The sequence below is a fragment of the Nerophis ophidion genome, linkage group LG06, assembly GCF_033978795.1.
Source record: "Nerophis ophidion isolate RoL-2023_Sa linkage group LG06, RoL_Noph_v1.0, whole genome shotgun sequence".
Taxonomy (NCBI): domain Eukaryota; kingdom Metazoa; phylum Chordata; class Actinopteri; order Syngnathiformes; family Syngnathidae; genus Nerophis; species Nerophis ophidion.
The window spans coordinates 75,833,081-75,850,580 of record NC_084616.1 but is presented as its reverse complement, the minus strand read 5'-3'; the positions used below and the strand labels follow the sequence as shown (position 1 = coordinate 75,850,580).

Genomic DNA, 17,500 nt, shown 5'->3' with positions numbered 1-17,500 from the left:
CGCTAGCGCGCAATTTTCATTTTTGGGGTTTGGTTGCTTAAGTTGGGAAGGCATGCCAGACCGACGTGTGTGTCAAATTTGGTGAGTTTTGAAGCATGTTAAGGGGGTCAAATTACAGCGCATAGGTGCGGAATAATAATAATAATAATAATAAAGAATAATAAAACACACCAGTTTCAATAGGGTCCTTGGCCCATGGCAAAGGGTCCTTTGCCATGGGCAGGGCGGACCCTAAATACGCGTGCCACTGAGGGCTACAGGTCTAGTCTGCAGTCGGTAAGACTGTAACAGACTAAAGGCTGCCATCTGGCCTTCTGGGCCTCTAAGGGGAGTGGAAACCTGGCCTGGCTGGCTGCTCCACCTGAAACATTTAACTCCTGGCACGCAACCACGGACCAAGAGAAGACGTCTAATGTGATGTAATGGGCTGGTAAAGGTGCTCTGTAGAGAGGCGGGGCCAGAACGTACAAACACGTTTCCAAATGAGTTGGGAAATTGTGTTAGATGTAAATATAAACGGAATACAATGATTTGCAAATCATGTTCAACCCATATTCAGTTGAATATGCTACAAAGACAACATATTTGATGTTCAAACTAATAAACTTTTTTTTTTTTTGCAAATAATCATTAACTTCACAATTTGATGCCAGCAACACGTGACAAAAAGTTGGGAAAGGTGGCAAAAAGTACTGATAAAGTTGAGGAATGCTCATCAAACACTTATTGGGAACATTCCACGGGTGTGCGGGCCAATTGGGAACAGGTGGGTGCCATGATTGGGTATAAAAACAGCTTCCCAGTCAGTCTTTCACAAGAAAGGATGGGGCGAGGTACACCCCTTTGTCCACAACTGCGTGACCAAATAGTCAAACAGTTTAAGAACAACTTTTCTCAAAGTGCAATTGCAAAAAATTTAGGGATTTCAACATCTAGGGTCCATAATATCATCAAAATGTTCAGAGAATCTGGAGAAATCACTCCACGTAAGCGGCATGGCCGGAAACCAACATTGAATAACCGTGACCTTCGATCCCTCAGACGGCACTGTATCAAAAACCGACATCAATCTCTAAAGGATATCACCACATGGGCTCAGGAATATTTCAGAAAACCACTGTCACTGAATACAGTTGGTCGCTACATCTATAAGTGCAAGTTAAAGCTCTACTATGCAAAGCTAAAGCCATTTATCAACAACATCCAGAAACGCCGCCTGCTTCTCTGGGTCTGAGATCATCTAAGATGGACTGATGCAAAGTGGAAAAGTGTTCTGTGGTCTGATGAGTCCACATTTCAAATTGTTTTTGGAAACTGTGGACGTCGTGTCCTCCGGAACAAAGAGGAAAAGACCCATCCAGACTGTTATAGGCAACGTTCAAAAGCCAGCATCTGTGATGGTATGGGGGTGTATTAGTGCCCAAGGCATGGGTAACTTACACATCTGTGAAGGCACCATTAATGCTGAAAGGTACATACAGGTTTTGGAGCAACATATGTTGTCATCCAAGCAACGTTGTCATGGACACCCCTGCTTATTTCAGCAAGACAATGCCAAGCCACGTGTTACAAAAGCGTGGTTTCGTAAAAAAAGAATGCGGGTACTTTCCTGGCCCGCCTGCAGTCCAGACCTGTCTCCCATCGAAAATGTGTGGTGCATTATGAAGCGTAAAATACGACAGCGGAGACCCCGGACTGTTGAAGGACTGAAGCTCTAAATAAAACAAGAATGGGAAAGAATTCCACTTTCAAAGCTTCAACAATTAGTTTCCTCAGTTCCCAAACATTTATTGAATGTTGTTAAAAGAAAAGGTGATGTAACACAGTGGTGAACATGCCCTTTCCCAACTACTTTGGCACGTGATGCAGCCATGAAATTCTAAGTTAATTATTATTTGCAAAAAAAAATAAAGTTTATGAGTTTCAACATCAAAAATGTTGTCTTTGCAGTCTATTCAATTGAATATGAGTTGAAGGATTCACTGTATTCTGTTTATATTTACATCTAACACAATTTCCCAACTCATATGGAAACGGGGTTTGTACAAAACCCAAAACCAGAGTAGTTGGCATGTTATGTAAATGGTAAATAAGAACAAAATACAATGATTTGCAAATCCTATACAACTTATATTGAATTGAATAGACAAGATATTTAATGTTCCAACTCAGAAACTTCTTTTTTGTTTTGGAAATATCCATTAACTTAGAATCCAATGGCAGCAACACATTACAAAAAAGTTGGCACGGGAGCATTTTTACCACTGTGTTACATGGCCTTTTCCTTTTAACAACACTCAGTAAACATTTGAGAACTAAGGAGACCGATTTTTGAAGCTTTTCAGGTGGAATTCTTTCCCATTCTTGCTTGATGTACAGCTTAATTTGTCCAACAGTCCGGGGTCTCCGTATATTATTTTACGCTTCATAATGTGCCATAAATTTTCAATGGGAAACAGGTCTGGACTACAGCCAGGCCATAGGGGTGTAACGGTACACAAAAATGTTGGTTCGGTAAGTACTTCGGTTCAGAGGTCACGGTTCGGTTCATTTTCGGTAAAGTAAGAAAACAACAAAATATAATCTTTGGGGTTATTTATTTACCAAATTTGCAAAATCTTCCACCAAAAATATTTTTCTTAGTGGAATATTTGATGTGAAGTAATGGGAACCTTGGATAGGTCAATAATTCATAACAACATTGATTTTCACTCAATATTTTGTTTTGAGCAATGAAAGTTTGAAAGAAAAAAAAAAGCTTTGTTTTATTAGTCAACGTTGCAACTTTTTCTAAATTACATTTTAGCCTTTAAGCTTTTTTAGTTCACTTTTGTTTATTTTGATAGTATTTTGAGAATGTGCCATTGGCCTTTAAAACATTAGCTGTGGGCCGCAAGGGGCCTCCGGGGCACACTTTTGACACCCCTGCTGTAGATAATAAAAAATAAATCTGATAAATCTATGGATAAAAAGCGGAGCCTGGCAACACTTGCGCGTTTATCACAACTCTCTCGCTCTCTCTGTCTCTGCCCCTCCCTCACGAATGATGCTGCGTGCACAACTTGTTTTGTTTTTAACCCCTTCTTAACCCTGAATGTACATTGAAAATACACTTTTGATTGATTGATTGATTGATACTTTTATTAGTAGATTGCACAGTACAGTACATATTCCGTACAATTGACCACTAAATGGTAACACCCCAATAAGTTTTTCAACTTGTTTAAGTCGGGGTCCACGTTAATCAATTCATGGTAACGCAACCCTAACGATTGATCCGTGTTAAGGAAAGAATGAATGGGGCCATGTATCGGGAGATTTTGAGCCAAAACCTCCTTCCATCAGTGAGAGCTTTAAATGGTTGACCAAATACTTATTTTCCACCATAATTTACAAATAAATTCTTTAAAATTCCTACAATGTGAATTCCTGGATTTTTTTCCACATTCTGTCTCTCACAGTTGAAGTGTACCTATGATGAAAATGACAGACCTCTGTCATCATTTTAAGTGGGAGAACTTGCACAATCGCTGGCTGACTAAATACTGTTTTGCCCCACTATATATATATATATATATATATATGGACTCTCCTATTTCTGGGGCTGAGGTCGCTGAGGTAGTTAAAAAGCTCCTCGGTGGCAAGGCCCCGGGGGTGGATGAGATCCGCCCGGAGTTCCTTAAGGCTCTGGATGCTGTGGGGCTGTCTCGGTTGACAAGACTCTGCAGCATCGTGTGGACATCGGGGGCGGTACCTCTGGATTGGCAGACCGGGGTGGTGGTCGCTCTCTTTAAGAAGGGGGACCGGAGGGTGTGTTCCAACTATGGTGTGATCACACTCCTCAGCCTTCCCGGTAAGGTTTATTCAGGTGTACTGGAGAGGAGGCTACGCCGGATAGTCGAACCTCGGATTCAGGAGGAACAGTGTGGTTTTCGTCCTGGTCGTGGAACTGTGGACCAGCTCTATACTCTCGGCAGGGTTCTTGAGGGTGCATGGGAGTTTGCCCAACCAGTCTACATGTGCTTTGTGGACTTGGAGAAGGCATTGGACCGTGTCCCTCGGGAAGTCCTGTGGGGAGTGCTCAGAGAGTACGGGGTATCGGACTGTCTTATTGTGGCGGTCCACTCCCTGTATGATCAGTGCCAGAACTTGGTCCGCATTGCCGGCAGTAAGTCGAACACATTTCCAGTGAGGGTTGGACTCCGCCAAGGCTGTCCTTTGTCACCGATTCTGTTCATAACTTTTATGGACAGAATTTCTAGGCGCAGCCAAGGCGTTGAGGGGTTCCAGTTTGGTGGCCACGGGATTAGGTCTCTGCTTTTTGCAGATGATGTGGTCCTGATGGCTTCATCTGACCGGGATCTTCAGCTCTCACTGGATCGGTTCGCAGCCGAGTGTGAAGCGACCGGAATGAGAATCAGCACCTCCAAGTCCGAGTCCATGGTTCTCGCCCGGAAAAGGGTGGAGTGCCATCTCCGGGTTGGGGAGGAGACCCTGCCCCAAGTGGAGGAGTTCAAGTACCTAGGAGTCTTGTTCACGAGTGGGGGAAGAGTGGATCGTGAGATCGACAGGCGGATCGGTGCGGTGTCTTCAGTAATGCGGACGTTGTATCGATCCGTTGTGGTGAAGAAGGAGCTGAGCCGGAAGGCAAAGCTCTCAATTTACCGATCGATCTACGTTCCCATCCTCACCTATGGTCATGAGCTTTGGGTCATGACCGAAAGGATAAGATCACGGGTACAAGCGGCCGAAATAAGTTTCCTCCGCCGGGTGGCGGGGCTCTCCCTTAGAGATAGGGTGAGAAGCTCTGCCATCCGGGAGGAACTCAAAGTAAAGCCGCTGCTCCTCCACATCGAGAGGAGCCAGATGAAGTGGTTCGGGCATCTGGTCAGGATGCCACCCGAACGCCTCCCTAGGGATGTGTTTAGGGCACATCCAGCTGGTAGGAGGCCACGGGGAAGACCCAGGACACGTTGGGAAGACTATGTCTCCCGGCTGGCCTGGGAACGCCTCGGGATCCCCTGGGAAGAGCTAGACGAAGTGGCTGGAGATAGGGAAGTCTGGGCTTCCCTGCTTAGGCTGCTGCCCCCGCGACCCGACCTCGGATAAGCGGAAGATGATGGATGGATGGATATATATATATATATATATTGCACTGTATAACGGATAAACCACAGAAACCTTGATTTTTTTATACATATTTATATATATATATATATATATATATATCTATATATATATATATATATATATATAGATATATATATATATATATATATATATACCAATACCTGGGTAGAGCGGAATATACAGTAGGTCAGGAAAACACACAGAGGCTATATTATCCCTACAAGCCTGTCTCGCAGGTTTTCCTGCTCTTAGATTGATTGATTGATTGATACTTTTATTAGTAGATTGCACAGTACAGTACATATTCCGTACAATTGACCACTAAATGGTAACACCCCAATAAGTTTTTCAACTTGTTTAAGTCGGGGTCCACGTTAAATTAATTCATGGTAACGAGTAAAATCCCCTGACGAGCAGGGAAACCTGCGAAACAGGCTTGTAGGGATGATATAGCCTCTGTGTTATTTCCTGACTTAACGTGTGTGTGTATATATATATATATATATATATATATATATATGTATAGTGAAAGCATCCAATATCTATTATCAGCAGTATAAAGTCCAACTACAATTATAAATATGTTGCTGAAAAAATTAGTTTGTGCATTATGTTTGCAAATACAGTATGAATGCCTTTGTTATTGTTTCCTTACACATAAATCTGTACCACTAAATTGCACTACTAGCTTGTCTGTTTTATTGTTTCTGTCCTCCAGCAAAGCCTTGCTTGTGAGCATTGGCGAGTACGACCAAAAGCTGTTCTTGGCCACAACAGAACAGTTTGCCGGTTGCTTTGATCAAGGTCACCTTCATCTGACGCCCTTTGGGGTTTTCAACCAAAATAAAAACATGATTTTCCTCACTCTATTGACCCTGCAGCCAGATGTTTGTCCTCTAAAATCGTGTGTGTAAATGGATATTTGTGTAAAAAAAAAAAAAAAGGGAATTATCTAGAGAAGTGTAGAAGCTGAAGGAAAGAAGCAGAGGAAATGGGAGTATTGAAAAAGACAAAAGAGAGGGAGAGGAGTGCAGGCCCAGAGCTATCTGCTGTGCAGAGATACTATTGACTGAAGGCATGAATACACTCTGGAGCGCAAAGCTTTGAGCCACCTGAGAGTACGCACTTTTGTGATGTCACACCCGGGAAAACCCAAAATCTTGCATAAGCATTACCGTAGAAAAACTCCAGCATCAATGCTGCAAATCAGGTATGCATGTGCAAACAGACAGCACACACGTTGCGTGAGAACGAGTGAAAACAGAAGATGTGAAGAAGGAGCAGAGACAAAAAAAGAGGAGAGGTGAAGAAGTGCTAAGGAGGGAGAGTGCGGGCAGAAATGAAAGAAGGAAGCTGTGCTGCAAATAGAATAGAATAGAGAGTACTTTATTGATCTCTGGGGGAAATTCAGCACCTCAGTTCGCTCACAATAGACAATCCATCAATCCATTTTCTACCGCTTATTCCCTTTGGGGTCGCGGGGGGCGCTGGCGCCTATTTCAGCTACAATCGGGCGGAAGGCGGGGTACACCCTGGACAAGTCGCCACCTCATCACAGGGCCAACACAGATAGACAACATTCACACTCACATTCACACACTAGGGACCATTTTAGTGTTGCCAATCAACCCCAGGTGCATGTCTTTGGAGGTGGGAGGGGCCTATCCCCAGGTGCATGTCTTTGGAGGTGGGAGGGGCCTATCCCCAGGTGCATGTCTTTGGAGGTGGGAGGGGCCTATCCCCAGGTGCATGTCTTTGGAGGTGGGAGGGGCCTATCCCCAGGTGCATGTCTTTGGAGGTGGGAGGGGCCTATCCCCAGGTGCATGTCTTTGGAGGTGGGAGGGGCCTATCCCTAGGTGCATGTCTTTGGAGGTGGGAGGGGCCTATCCCCAGGTGCATGTCTCTGGAGGTGGGAGGAAGCCGGAGTACCCGGAGGGAGCCCACACATTCACGGGGAGAACATGCAAACTCCACACAGAAAGATCCTGAGCCCGGGATTGAACCCCACTCAAGACCTTCGTATTGTGAGGCAGACGCACTAACCCCTCTGCCACCGTGAAGCCCCCACAATAGACAATAATAATAATCCATCCATCCATTTTCTACCGCTTATTCCCTTTTGGGGTCGCGGGGGGCGCTGGCGCCTATCTCAGCTGCAATCGGGCGGAAGGCGGGGTACACCCTGGACAAGTCGCCACCTCATCGCAGGGCCAACACAGATAGACAGACAACATTCACACACTAGGGCCAATTTAGTGTTGCCAATCAACCTATCCCCAGGTGCATGTCTTTGGAAGTGGGAGGAAGCCGGAGTACCCGGAGGGAACCCACGCATTCACGGGGAGAACATGCAAACTCCACACAGAAAGAACCCGAGCCTGGATTTGAACCCAGGACTGCAGGACCTTCGTATTGTGAGGCAGACGCACTAACGCCTCTGCCACCGTGAAGCCCAATAATAATAATAAATAATTTAATTTATATCTAACATTATGTATATAACATGTGAATAATATAAATATATTCTACATATATTCTACATTTAAGTACAGTCAAAATGAAGGGATGATAACATACTGTGAGTGAGAAGAAAATATATGTTGAACTGCACTGCAAAATTTAAGTCTATAATATTAAATATCTCAAATAAGGGTGATATTTGCTTATTTTCTGTCTGATAAGATCATTCTTCTCACTAAGCCACGGGTGTCAAACTCTGGCCCGCGGGCCAAATATGGCCCGCCGTGTATTTTCATTTGGCCCTTGAGAAAAAATCAAATTAACATTAGAGCTGGCCCGCCAGTATTATACAGCGGCGGTGTTGCTGTAACACCGCATTCACCGCTAATATTCATACCTGCTAACGCCCCCCATTTTCCAAGGAGATTCCCAAATTTCAGTGCCCCTCACGAAAATCATAGTGGGCAACCATTCTCCCAAATTTTTTTAAATTCCCACCTGGACAACAATATTGAGGGCGTGCCTTAAAGGCACTGCCTCAAGCGTCCTCTAAAACTTTCGTCACGTCCGCTTTTCCTACGTAGAAACAGCGTGCCGGCCTAGTCACATGATATATGTGGCTTTTACACACACACACACACGCTAATGCAATGCAAGTTTGGTCAACAGCCATACAGGTCACACTGAGGGTGGCCAAATAAACAACTTTAAGACTGTTACAAATATGCGCCACACTGTGAACCAACACTAAACGAGAACGACAAGCAAATTTCGGGAGAACATCCGCACTGTAACACAACATAAACACAACAGAACAAATACACGGAACCCCTTGCAGCACGACCTCTTCCTGGACGCTACAATATAAAAATTCTAGGGATCCACCGATTAATCGGTAACCGAATATATTCGGCCGAATATGGCAAAAAAAGCCACATTCGGCCTTCGGTGGAATGAGTTAAAAACAAGGCCGAATAGTGGCGTGTGACGCAATTTTTTGACGCGGTGACGCAATCAACCAACGTGCAGTGACGTTGGGATATGTTGTGTACCTGTATAAGTGTATGAGGTTACAAGCACACACTTATTGAGATTTAGTGGGGCCTCTGTTTACATTATTAGCCTGTTGTGTAGGCTACCTGTATAAGTGTATGAGGTTACAAGCACACACTTAATTGAGATTTACTTGAGCCTTCTGTTTGCATTATTAGCATATCTACTGTGGCTAAACAGACTTTTGCCAAAAGGACAATAATTCATTTGTTGTGGGTTTATCCACTTTAATGCACTTTATTTATTTTTGGAATGCATGTTTTGTTTGAAGGCCTAATATAAATGAAAAACTTTGTGCTTTTTTTGAAAAGCAAAGGCTACTGGATTATTAACAAAATGTCAATATTCAATAAAAAATTACTTTATTAGAAAACATGTCTGAATATTTATTCTAGGCTATTTGTGCAATTTAAAAAATTGTGAAAAACTGCATTCATTATTCGGTATTCGGCCTTCGGCCAAGCGTTTAAATTTTATTCGGCTTCGGCCACAAATTTTCATTTCGGTGCATCCCTAAAAAATTCATTATCAGCCTGTGGAAAAGTTTATTTAGATATTTACCTGAGAAGGTTGCAAATAGAAAAGAGGCATTCAATTTCTATTTAAACTTGATTTGATATGCCATTGCTATTTTTAAATTATTATTATTATTTGAAACTGGATTTTGCATGTCACTATAAAGTTATATAAGCCTTGCTTGTTCAATATTCAATGCAACACTTGTTTGGGTCCCTATTAAAAGGTTCATTTGTTCAACCTCGGCCCGCGGCTTTGTTCAGTTTAACACTTTGGCCCACTCTGTATTTGAGTTTGACACCCCTGCACTAAACAGATTTTAAGTTAGTGTTTTACTTGTTTTAAGGCAGGGGTGTCCAAAGTGCAGCCCGGGGGCCTTTTGGGGCCCGAAGCTAATTGTTTACCGGCCCCCCACACATTCTGGAAATGCTATTGCAAAAAGAACATTAAAAATATTGGAATGAGGTGAAATCTATCAAGAAAAAGTTGCAATGTTGACACAAAGTTACCATGAAGGCTGTTTTTGTTTCTTTTGTCTTTATTTTACCATGTAAAAACCATCTTTACCATGAATTGATTAACTTAAACAAGTTGAAAAACTTATTATTGAGTTTATACCAAAATGGATACATGGATGATACAGCAGAGGATTGGGAGAATGTCATGTGGTCAGATGAAACCAAAATGGAACTTTTTGATATAAACTCAACTCGTCGTCTTTGGAGGAAGAAGAATACCGAGTTGCATCCCAAGAACACCACACCTACTGTGAAGCATGGGGGTGGAAACATCATGCTTTGGGGCTGTTTTTCTGCTAAGGGGACAGGACGATTGATCCGTGTTAAGGAAAGAATGAATGGGGCCATGTATCGTGAGATTTTGAGCCAAAACCTCCTTTGAATGGTTGACCAAATACTTATTTTCCACCATAATTAACAAATAAATTATTTAAAATTCCTACAATGTGAATTCCTGGATCTTTTTTTCACATTCTGTCTCTCACAGTTGAAGTGTACCTATGATGAAAATTACAGACCTCCGTCATCATTTTAAGTGGGAGAACTTGCACAATCGCTGGCTGACTAAATACTTTTTTTGCCCCACAGTACTTTTACTTGTTTTGGAAAGTCTTGACAAGCCGAATTTTCTTGTCCTATTGGCAGATAATTTTGTTAAATTCAAATAAAATTCCCCTAATTTTTGTTTTTTTGTTTGGTTTTTGAACACTGACTTTTTGCTGTGTGGGCAACTGATAGGAATTAATTAATTAATCCAGCCGTGTGCCCACTACCCATCCATCCATCCATTTTTTATACCGCTTGTCCCTTTCGGGGTGGCGGGGGGTGCTGGAGCGAATAAAGCAGAAGCTAAAGATAACACACACACACACACACACACACGAAGTGACAGCTTTACTCCGAGCTTGACTCCCGCCGACTGCGGCTTCATTATAATCTCATAACTGTCATGTCCTGGAGGGGCTGAGCTGGTGAGGGAAATCTCACATGAATTTATAAATCTCGTTCGAGCACGCTAAATGCTGCGTTACAACCGGCCAGAAGGACATCATTTTGCCACACTTACACACATGAGGTGTGTAAACACAAACCGAAACACGGGATTTTTAAAGTGTTTTTTTTGTTTTTGTGCGAGGTCATTCTTAGGATTGCAACATAGCATTGATTTTCACGAGCCTGTGTGGATAAATTGCACTTTACACACTCATTACTTGGCTTAAACAATGAATGCCTCACTCATTATTTGCTTTAACTAGTCCGTAGTCGTCCTCTGATTAATTTACCTCACGCCTTACTCACCCATTCACTCATTACTGCACTTACGACCTCGTTCCCCAATTCACTCGTTACCTCATTTTATTGTTATTTGTACAGCTCCCTTCACAAAATGAACAGGTAACATATTTGGTACTTTTATAGGCACTATTTATTAGCATTATTTATACTTAGTCAAACCGCCTCCATATAATGTTACAGCTTTCAATACCAACAAAGCAAGTATGCATAATAGAAAACGTTCCAACGTAAAGTGAGAGGCTTCACTTTTCCAAAAAACACTATAAACACTATAAACACACTATAAACATCCATCCATCCATTTTCTACCGCTTATTCCCTTTTGGGGTTGCGGGGGGCGCTGGCGCCTATCTCAGCTAGAATCTGGCGGAAGGCGGGGTACACCCTGGACAAGTCGCCACCTCATCGCAGGGCCTGATTCTCAGGTACTGGGAATTAATTGATCGGTTCAAATGTGGAAGGTACCCATTCCTACAAGGAGCTACCGCAAAAATGCTAAACAAAGACAACGTTTATATGACATTACAGCTTTTAAGAACCTATTGGCAAAAACACTGATGAGACAGCCTCTATATTGGGTTGCCCAAACGTTTTACCTCCAAGGACCAAAGTGAAAATGTGCCAACAGGCCGGGGGCTAAACACAGCTTTTTTAAGCAGGAAACAAAAATTGCCTATGTGCAAATAATAAAGTTCCCTCCCTTTGGCGAGCCAGACAAAATGACCGTGTGCCAAATTTGTTTAGTCGTGCCCAAGTTTGGATTAGTTCCCAGGTTTCAACTGGTTTTTGGGCCACCAGTTGAAAGGCGTTGCTCTACTGTGTTGACAGATCCATCGCTTATCTCTATCTCAAACCTAATTCCCAGGATAAGCATTTGATGTCAACTCTGATTGGGATATAAAAACAACAGAACTAGATTAGCAGGTCACACACGCACTCCCAAGACAGCATTCACAAAACAGTAACCAAACCCTTCAAAGCATCTTTCACTGTGTGAATAATAGCAAATACTTCACATGCATATTTACAACTTTGCTAGATAAAAATACACACCAATCAGGGAATAAGACACACAAAAGACACAAAGGCCTTCTCGTATCTAAGCTTATCCCACCATTGCTAACAAACCTGCGGAGTCTTCAGTTATCTTCATGCCATTTGTCACAGTAGATGCAGTTATACACACTCCCCCCACCCCCCGAAGTCCCCTTTCATGCTCTCTTACCTGTGACAGTGATCAGCATGGGAGCCACCAGCGGCCGGTTATTGTCCAGTTTACGGCTCAGTCGGATCTCCCCGCTGGTGTGATTAAGCAGCAGCAGGTGAAGCTCGTTCCCTCGGTCTATGGTGTAGTAAAGCTGGTCCGACACATCTGGATCGTGGGCCGGGACTCTCCCAATAACTCCGGTGGGGAAACTGTTCGAGCGGTTGGACACAAAGTTGTTGAAAATAATCTGGAAGTCCTGCATAGTGGGTTTGTTGTCGTTCTGGTCCACCAGTTTGATTCGCACAGTAGCCCGGCTGACCAAAGGGGCTGAAGTGGCCTGGACTACGATGACATACTCATTGCGAGCCTCATAGTCAAGATCAATAAGGGATGTGAGCTCGCCTGAGAAGATGTCCATCTGAAAGATCTCAGGGATGTTTCCTTCCACAATTTGATACATGATTTGGGCGTTGGCGCCCTCGTCCGGGTCTGTGGCGGTGATTTGGGCGACCACAGAACCCACTGCGCTGTTTTCCCTCACGAGAACCTCAAAGTCATCGGCAGGAAAGACCGGGGCGTTATCGTTCACATCAAGAACTGTCACCTGGATGTGGACAGGTGTTTTCTGGGGAGGCACGCCTCGGTCGACGGCGTACGCTGTGAGCTCATAGAATGGCACACTTTCCCGGTCCAAACGGCGAACAGTTCGCACAATTCCAGATGTCGGTTCAATGGTAAAGTCTCCATCCCCGTCCTCGCCGTTTTGAAAGGTGTACTGAACGCGACCATTGGCGTGGGCGTCCCGGTCAGTGGCTGAAATTTGGAGGACACTGGTGAATGGAGGAGCGTCTTCACTCACAGTTCCCTGATATCTGGGGCTGAGGAACTGGGGTGCGTTGTCATTCACATCATTGACATTCACCTCCACGTATGTAGTATCTGATTTCTGTGGAATACCGTTATCTTTGGCCGTTATTGCCAAAGTGTAGGTCATCTGGTCCTCATAGTCAAGCTCCGCCTGTAGCGTGATAGCTCCTGATCCAGGATCTATGCGAAACTGAGGGATATTGTCCTCCAGGAAATATGTGATGCGTGCGTTTTCACCCACATCGTCATCGGTTGCGCTGATGACAACCACTTGGCTTCCAATTGGTCGGTCCTCATTCACACTGACGGAGTAGTGTGCGCTCTGGAACACAGGCCGGTGCGTGTTGGCATCTGTGATGTTGATGTGCACCTGACAGGTATCATGAAGCGTGCGGTCTGAAGCAGTGACAGTTAAGACATAGCGCCGCTCTTGTTTGTAGTCCAGAGGGAGGGCTAAAGAGAGCAGCCCGGACCCACCTGCTGTGCTGATGGCAAAGCGGTTCCTGGTGTTTCCACCTGTTATCTGATAGGTCACCGCGCTGTTGACATCCCGATCCACAGCTGTGACAGTGACCACACTGGTGCCAACTACAGCGTCCTCATTCAGGCGGGCGTAATATTCCTTTTGTAAAAACTCTGGTCGGTTATCATTGACATCCATGACTGTTATTGTGACACTTGCTGTGGCAGAAAGAGGCGGCATCCCATAATCCCTCGCCTCTACACCAAAGAAATAGTGCTCTACAGATTCCCTGTCAAGAATGCTTCTGACGGTGACCCAGCCTGTTGCAGAATTGATGAGGAATGGTGTGTCAGAGCTAGTGCCGGTCAGTCTGTATTCCAGGCGTGCGTTGTCGCCTGCGTCGGTATCGATGGCCTGAATGTGGAGGATTGAGCTTCCAACAGGTGCACTCTCAAGCACGGATGCTTGAAACGGCGTGGATACAAAGATGGGCGGGTTGTCATTGACGTCTGTCACTTGCACACTCACAATGCCGGTGTTGTTGGAAAGAGGTGGTCGGCCATTGTCCTGCGCACGTACACGCAGGGTGTACTCCCGCTCCGCCTCGTAATCCAGGGGCGCCACTACTTGGATCTCCCCCGTGAAACTGTCTATAGAAAACTGTCCACGGCTGTTCCCACTGATGATATTGTAGTGAACCGCAGCATTACTGTCCTTGTCCCGGTCTGTGGCACTCACACGGAGGATCTCAGTGTGTGGCCTCACGTCCTCCTTCACCGCCACCACGTACCGCTTCTCGCTGAACTGTGGCACATTGTCATTTTCATCCAGCACGGTGATGAAGACTTCGACTGTGGCTGAACGTGGCCCTGGTTCCTTGCCCTGGTCGCTAGCCTCCACCTGGAGCGTGTAGCGTTCACTTGTTTCTCTGTCAACAATTCCACGGGTAGTTATGAGGCCTGATCTTGGATCGATTTCAAAAGCAGCTCTTCCAACTGTTGCGGTGTCGCCCACAAATCGGTAGCGGATATTAGCGTTGGACGGGGAGTCTAAATCTGTCGCTCTCAGTTGAAGAATGGGATACCCTTCCTCTACATTCTCCCTGATGGTTTCCCTGTACTCGGTCTGCTCAAAAATAGGGGAGTGATCATTGCGGTCTGCAACAGTAATGGCAACCATTGTGGTGCCAGAGAGACGAGGGGAACCATGATCAGTCGCTGTGACACGAAAATAATGCAGAACCATATGTTCTCGATCTAGAATCTGGGTGGACGTGATCAACCCGGTGTCAGGGTGTATGTGGAAATAGTCAGAGGATCGGCTGTTCATCAGTGGGGCCATGCTGTAGCTCAGCCTGCCTGCATCCCCTGCATCCGGGTCTGAAGCAGACATGACTAGAACGGAAGTCCCAGGTGGCTGGTTCTCGGCTACTTGTATTTGGTAGTTATATAGGGAAAAATGAGGATGTCTGTTAGCTGCACGTCGAGAGCGAGGCCACGCCATCAAAACCTTGCCGTTCCTTTCCTCCGGCAAAGTTTTATCATCTGGGTCTATTATCAGCCTTTCCAGGCTCCTTTCTCCCCTTGAACTGCGGCTCTCCTCAGCCTCCCCCTCTGGCTGCCTCTCTTCACTATCTAGGTGTGTGGTAGTGACGGTGATACTGCCCCTATCCTGACCCTTCCCTTCCTCTGCCTCTCTCTCCTCAGCTTGGCCTAGCTTTGTTGTCCCCCTCTCGCTCTGCTTCTCGTCCTCCCCTTCTCCCCGCGGTCCTCTCCCTACCATTAACTCACCCTCCCCCACCTGCAATTTTCCTCCCCCAGCAGCAGCGGCAGAGCCCTCCGGTCCGTCCCCCTCTGCCTCACCATCTCTCTCCCTTCCCTCCTCAGTCCCAATCTGCTGCTTTTCTGACAGTCTGACGCCTTCTAAAGACACTTGCTCAGTGGAATTTATCGTCTCTGATTCATCACCAAAATCACGCCTCTCTTTACCCTTGTTGTTGTTATTGTTTACGTTGAAATCACCCCACAAAATCACTCTATCCGTAAGAGCTGTCCCAAGTACAGAATCCCCTGCAGAAATGGGCCACCGAGGAAACTCACTAGGCCACGTGGTCAGATTGACTTGTGAAGAAAAAGTGGGAGGCTGACAAGACGGATGTAACTTTAGCGTTAACTGAGCAGGAAACTTCCCAGACACAGAAACTGCCGAGTCAGCTCCCTCTGATTTATTTTTTTTTGCAGAACTACAGATTCCAACAGGTTCAATTTCTGCATAATGGCTTGTTTGCACTTGGAGTATTGACAAAATATGACACATTTTAACACGTGTAAACCACTGACCTGGCGCTTCCGTGATGCTGCCTGTTCCAAACTGCCATTTGGGACACCTCTGAGTTATACCGCCCCGGGGACCTAAAAACCCCGCTAACAATCCACACCTTGCTCCTCGTCCCTCAAAACACCAGGGAGTCTCCTTCCCCGCTTCCACCCCTTCATTATCATCCCCGCAGTCACTACCCGCATAATTAGATACGTTAATGTGTGCGTCGCCTTGCCTGACCCTTCCTCTTTCAATCTCCCGTCGCCTACCCTTCGCTCTGCACATAAACACTGCCGGTGCGCAACATCTGTCCTCTTCCTCCCCCTCCGACCACCCTTCCCTCTCCCGGATCACGCGCCGGGTCCTACGGGCAACCTCGCCCCCCTCTCGGATAACACGGCGCCTGACCAAATGGGAACAATTACCGTCTTTTTTCTTGACCATGCTAGTTGAGCTCCGAGCACCATTATTATTATTCTTATTCTGTTTGTAACTCTGACAAAATGCTTGGACCCACATACAAATATTAAGATGGGATTTACCCCAAAGGGAATAAGCGGTAAAAAATGGATGTATGGAGTTATATTTTTGATAAGAAGCTGAATTATATCTAGGAAAATACGTTGCTTCTGGTGTTAATTTGAAATCCTTACAGTGCCTGCTGAGCTCACCAGCTTTCTCCCACGGCCCTCCATCGCTTTTCCCCCGACTTCCGGGTGCCTTGCTCGGGCTAAATGCTCGCACAAAGGCGCTGTGGGCTCCACGTTCAGTAAGGTGTGGCCGGGGCAGCGCGCTCACTCTAGTTCTTTGTACTGTCCGTTTTTTACCGCTCTGAACCGGCGAGGAGCCGAAAGCCTCCGAGGTGGCGGGCGGAACAACGCCCTTCTTCCCCGCACGGACACCACCGGGGAGGCGAGGAGGCGGCAGCTCGTTCCCGCTCCTCCGAAACGTCCCGAATCCTTCCGGTGTCCCGGAGCATCCCTCAGGCCGTGTCCGCTCGTCGCTCCACCTGCCGGCGGGTATATCCCGGCTGTCCTCCCATGCTGGCTCGCTCGCTTTACCGGCATCCCGAAGGCGGGGGCCCGGGGTCCACAGGTCGGAAGCCCCCGCTGCATGCGCCGTCGGCGGGGTGAGGGCGAACAAAGAGCCGAGGAGAAGCAGGTGAAGTACCAGAGGCGAGAGCTTGGCGAAGCCCGGTAGCAATGTAGCCATTTAGTCTCTTCCTTTTCTCGGTCTCTCCCCCTCCGTCTTCTTCCCCTTCCGCCTTCCTCGTCTTGCCTTCTCACTCCTCCACTCCGGCTAGGTAGCCACTTCCAGGACCGCCGGCACCGCCCGACACCTTCCCCCAGGCTCCCCCGTCTCTTCCTCGGCCTGGAGAGTTGGCATCTACCCGCTGAGGCGTGTGATGCTCGGGCCGTGTGAGTCAAGAGCGGCGCGGCGGCAGCAGCAGCATCTCTCCGCACCTTCACTCACATCCAACATGACACACACACACACACACACACACACACACACACACACACACACACACACTCTTGTATTTGTTACCATCTTAAGACCTCTCCCTCTTTAAGACCACCTTTTCTAGATATATAAAGATTTGTATTTACAACATTGATAATATATACCAGGGATGGATTTTTTTTAAATGTATTTTACCTTTGAGGGTCC

At 45.9% G+C, this 17,500-nt stretch overlaps 1 protein-coding gene across 1 annotated transcript in view; it reads right to left on the bottom strand.

Annotated features, from left to right (window-relative positions):
* Positions 1–17,286, bottom strand: part of celsr3 (cadherin, EGF LAG seven-pass G-type receptor 3) — a 245,899-nt gene extending 228,613 nt beyond the window's left edge. Inside the window, 1 exon segment of the mRNA XM_061904867.1 lies at positions 12,199–17,286. Within this exon segment, the coding sequence (XP_061760851.1) occupies positions 12,199–17,041 (4,843 nt within the window). The 5' untranslated portion in view covers positions 17,042–17,286.
* Positions 17,287–17,500: the final 214 nt, after the last annotated feature.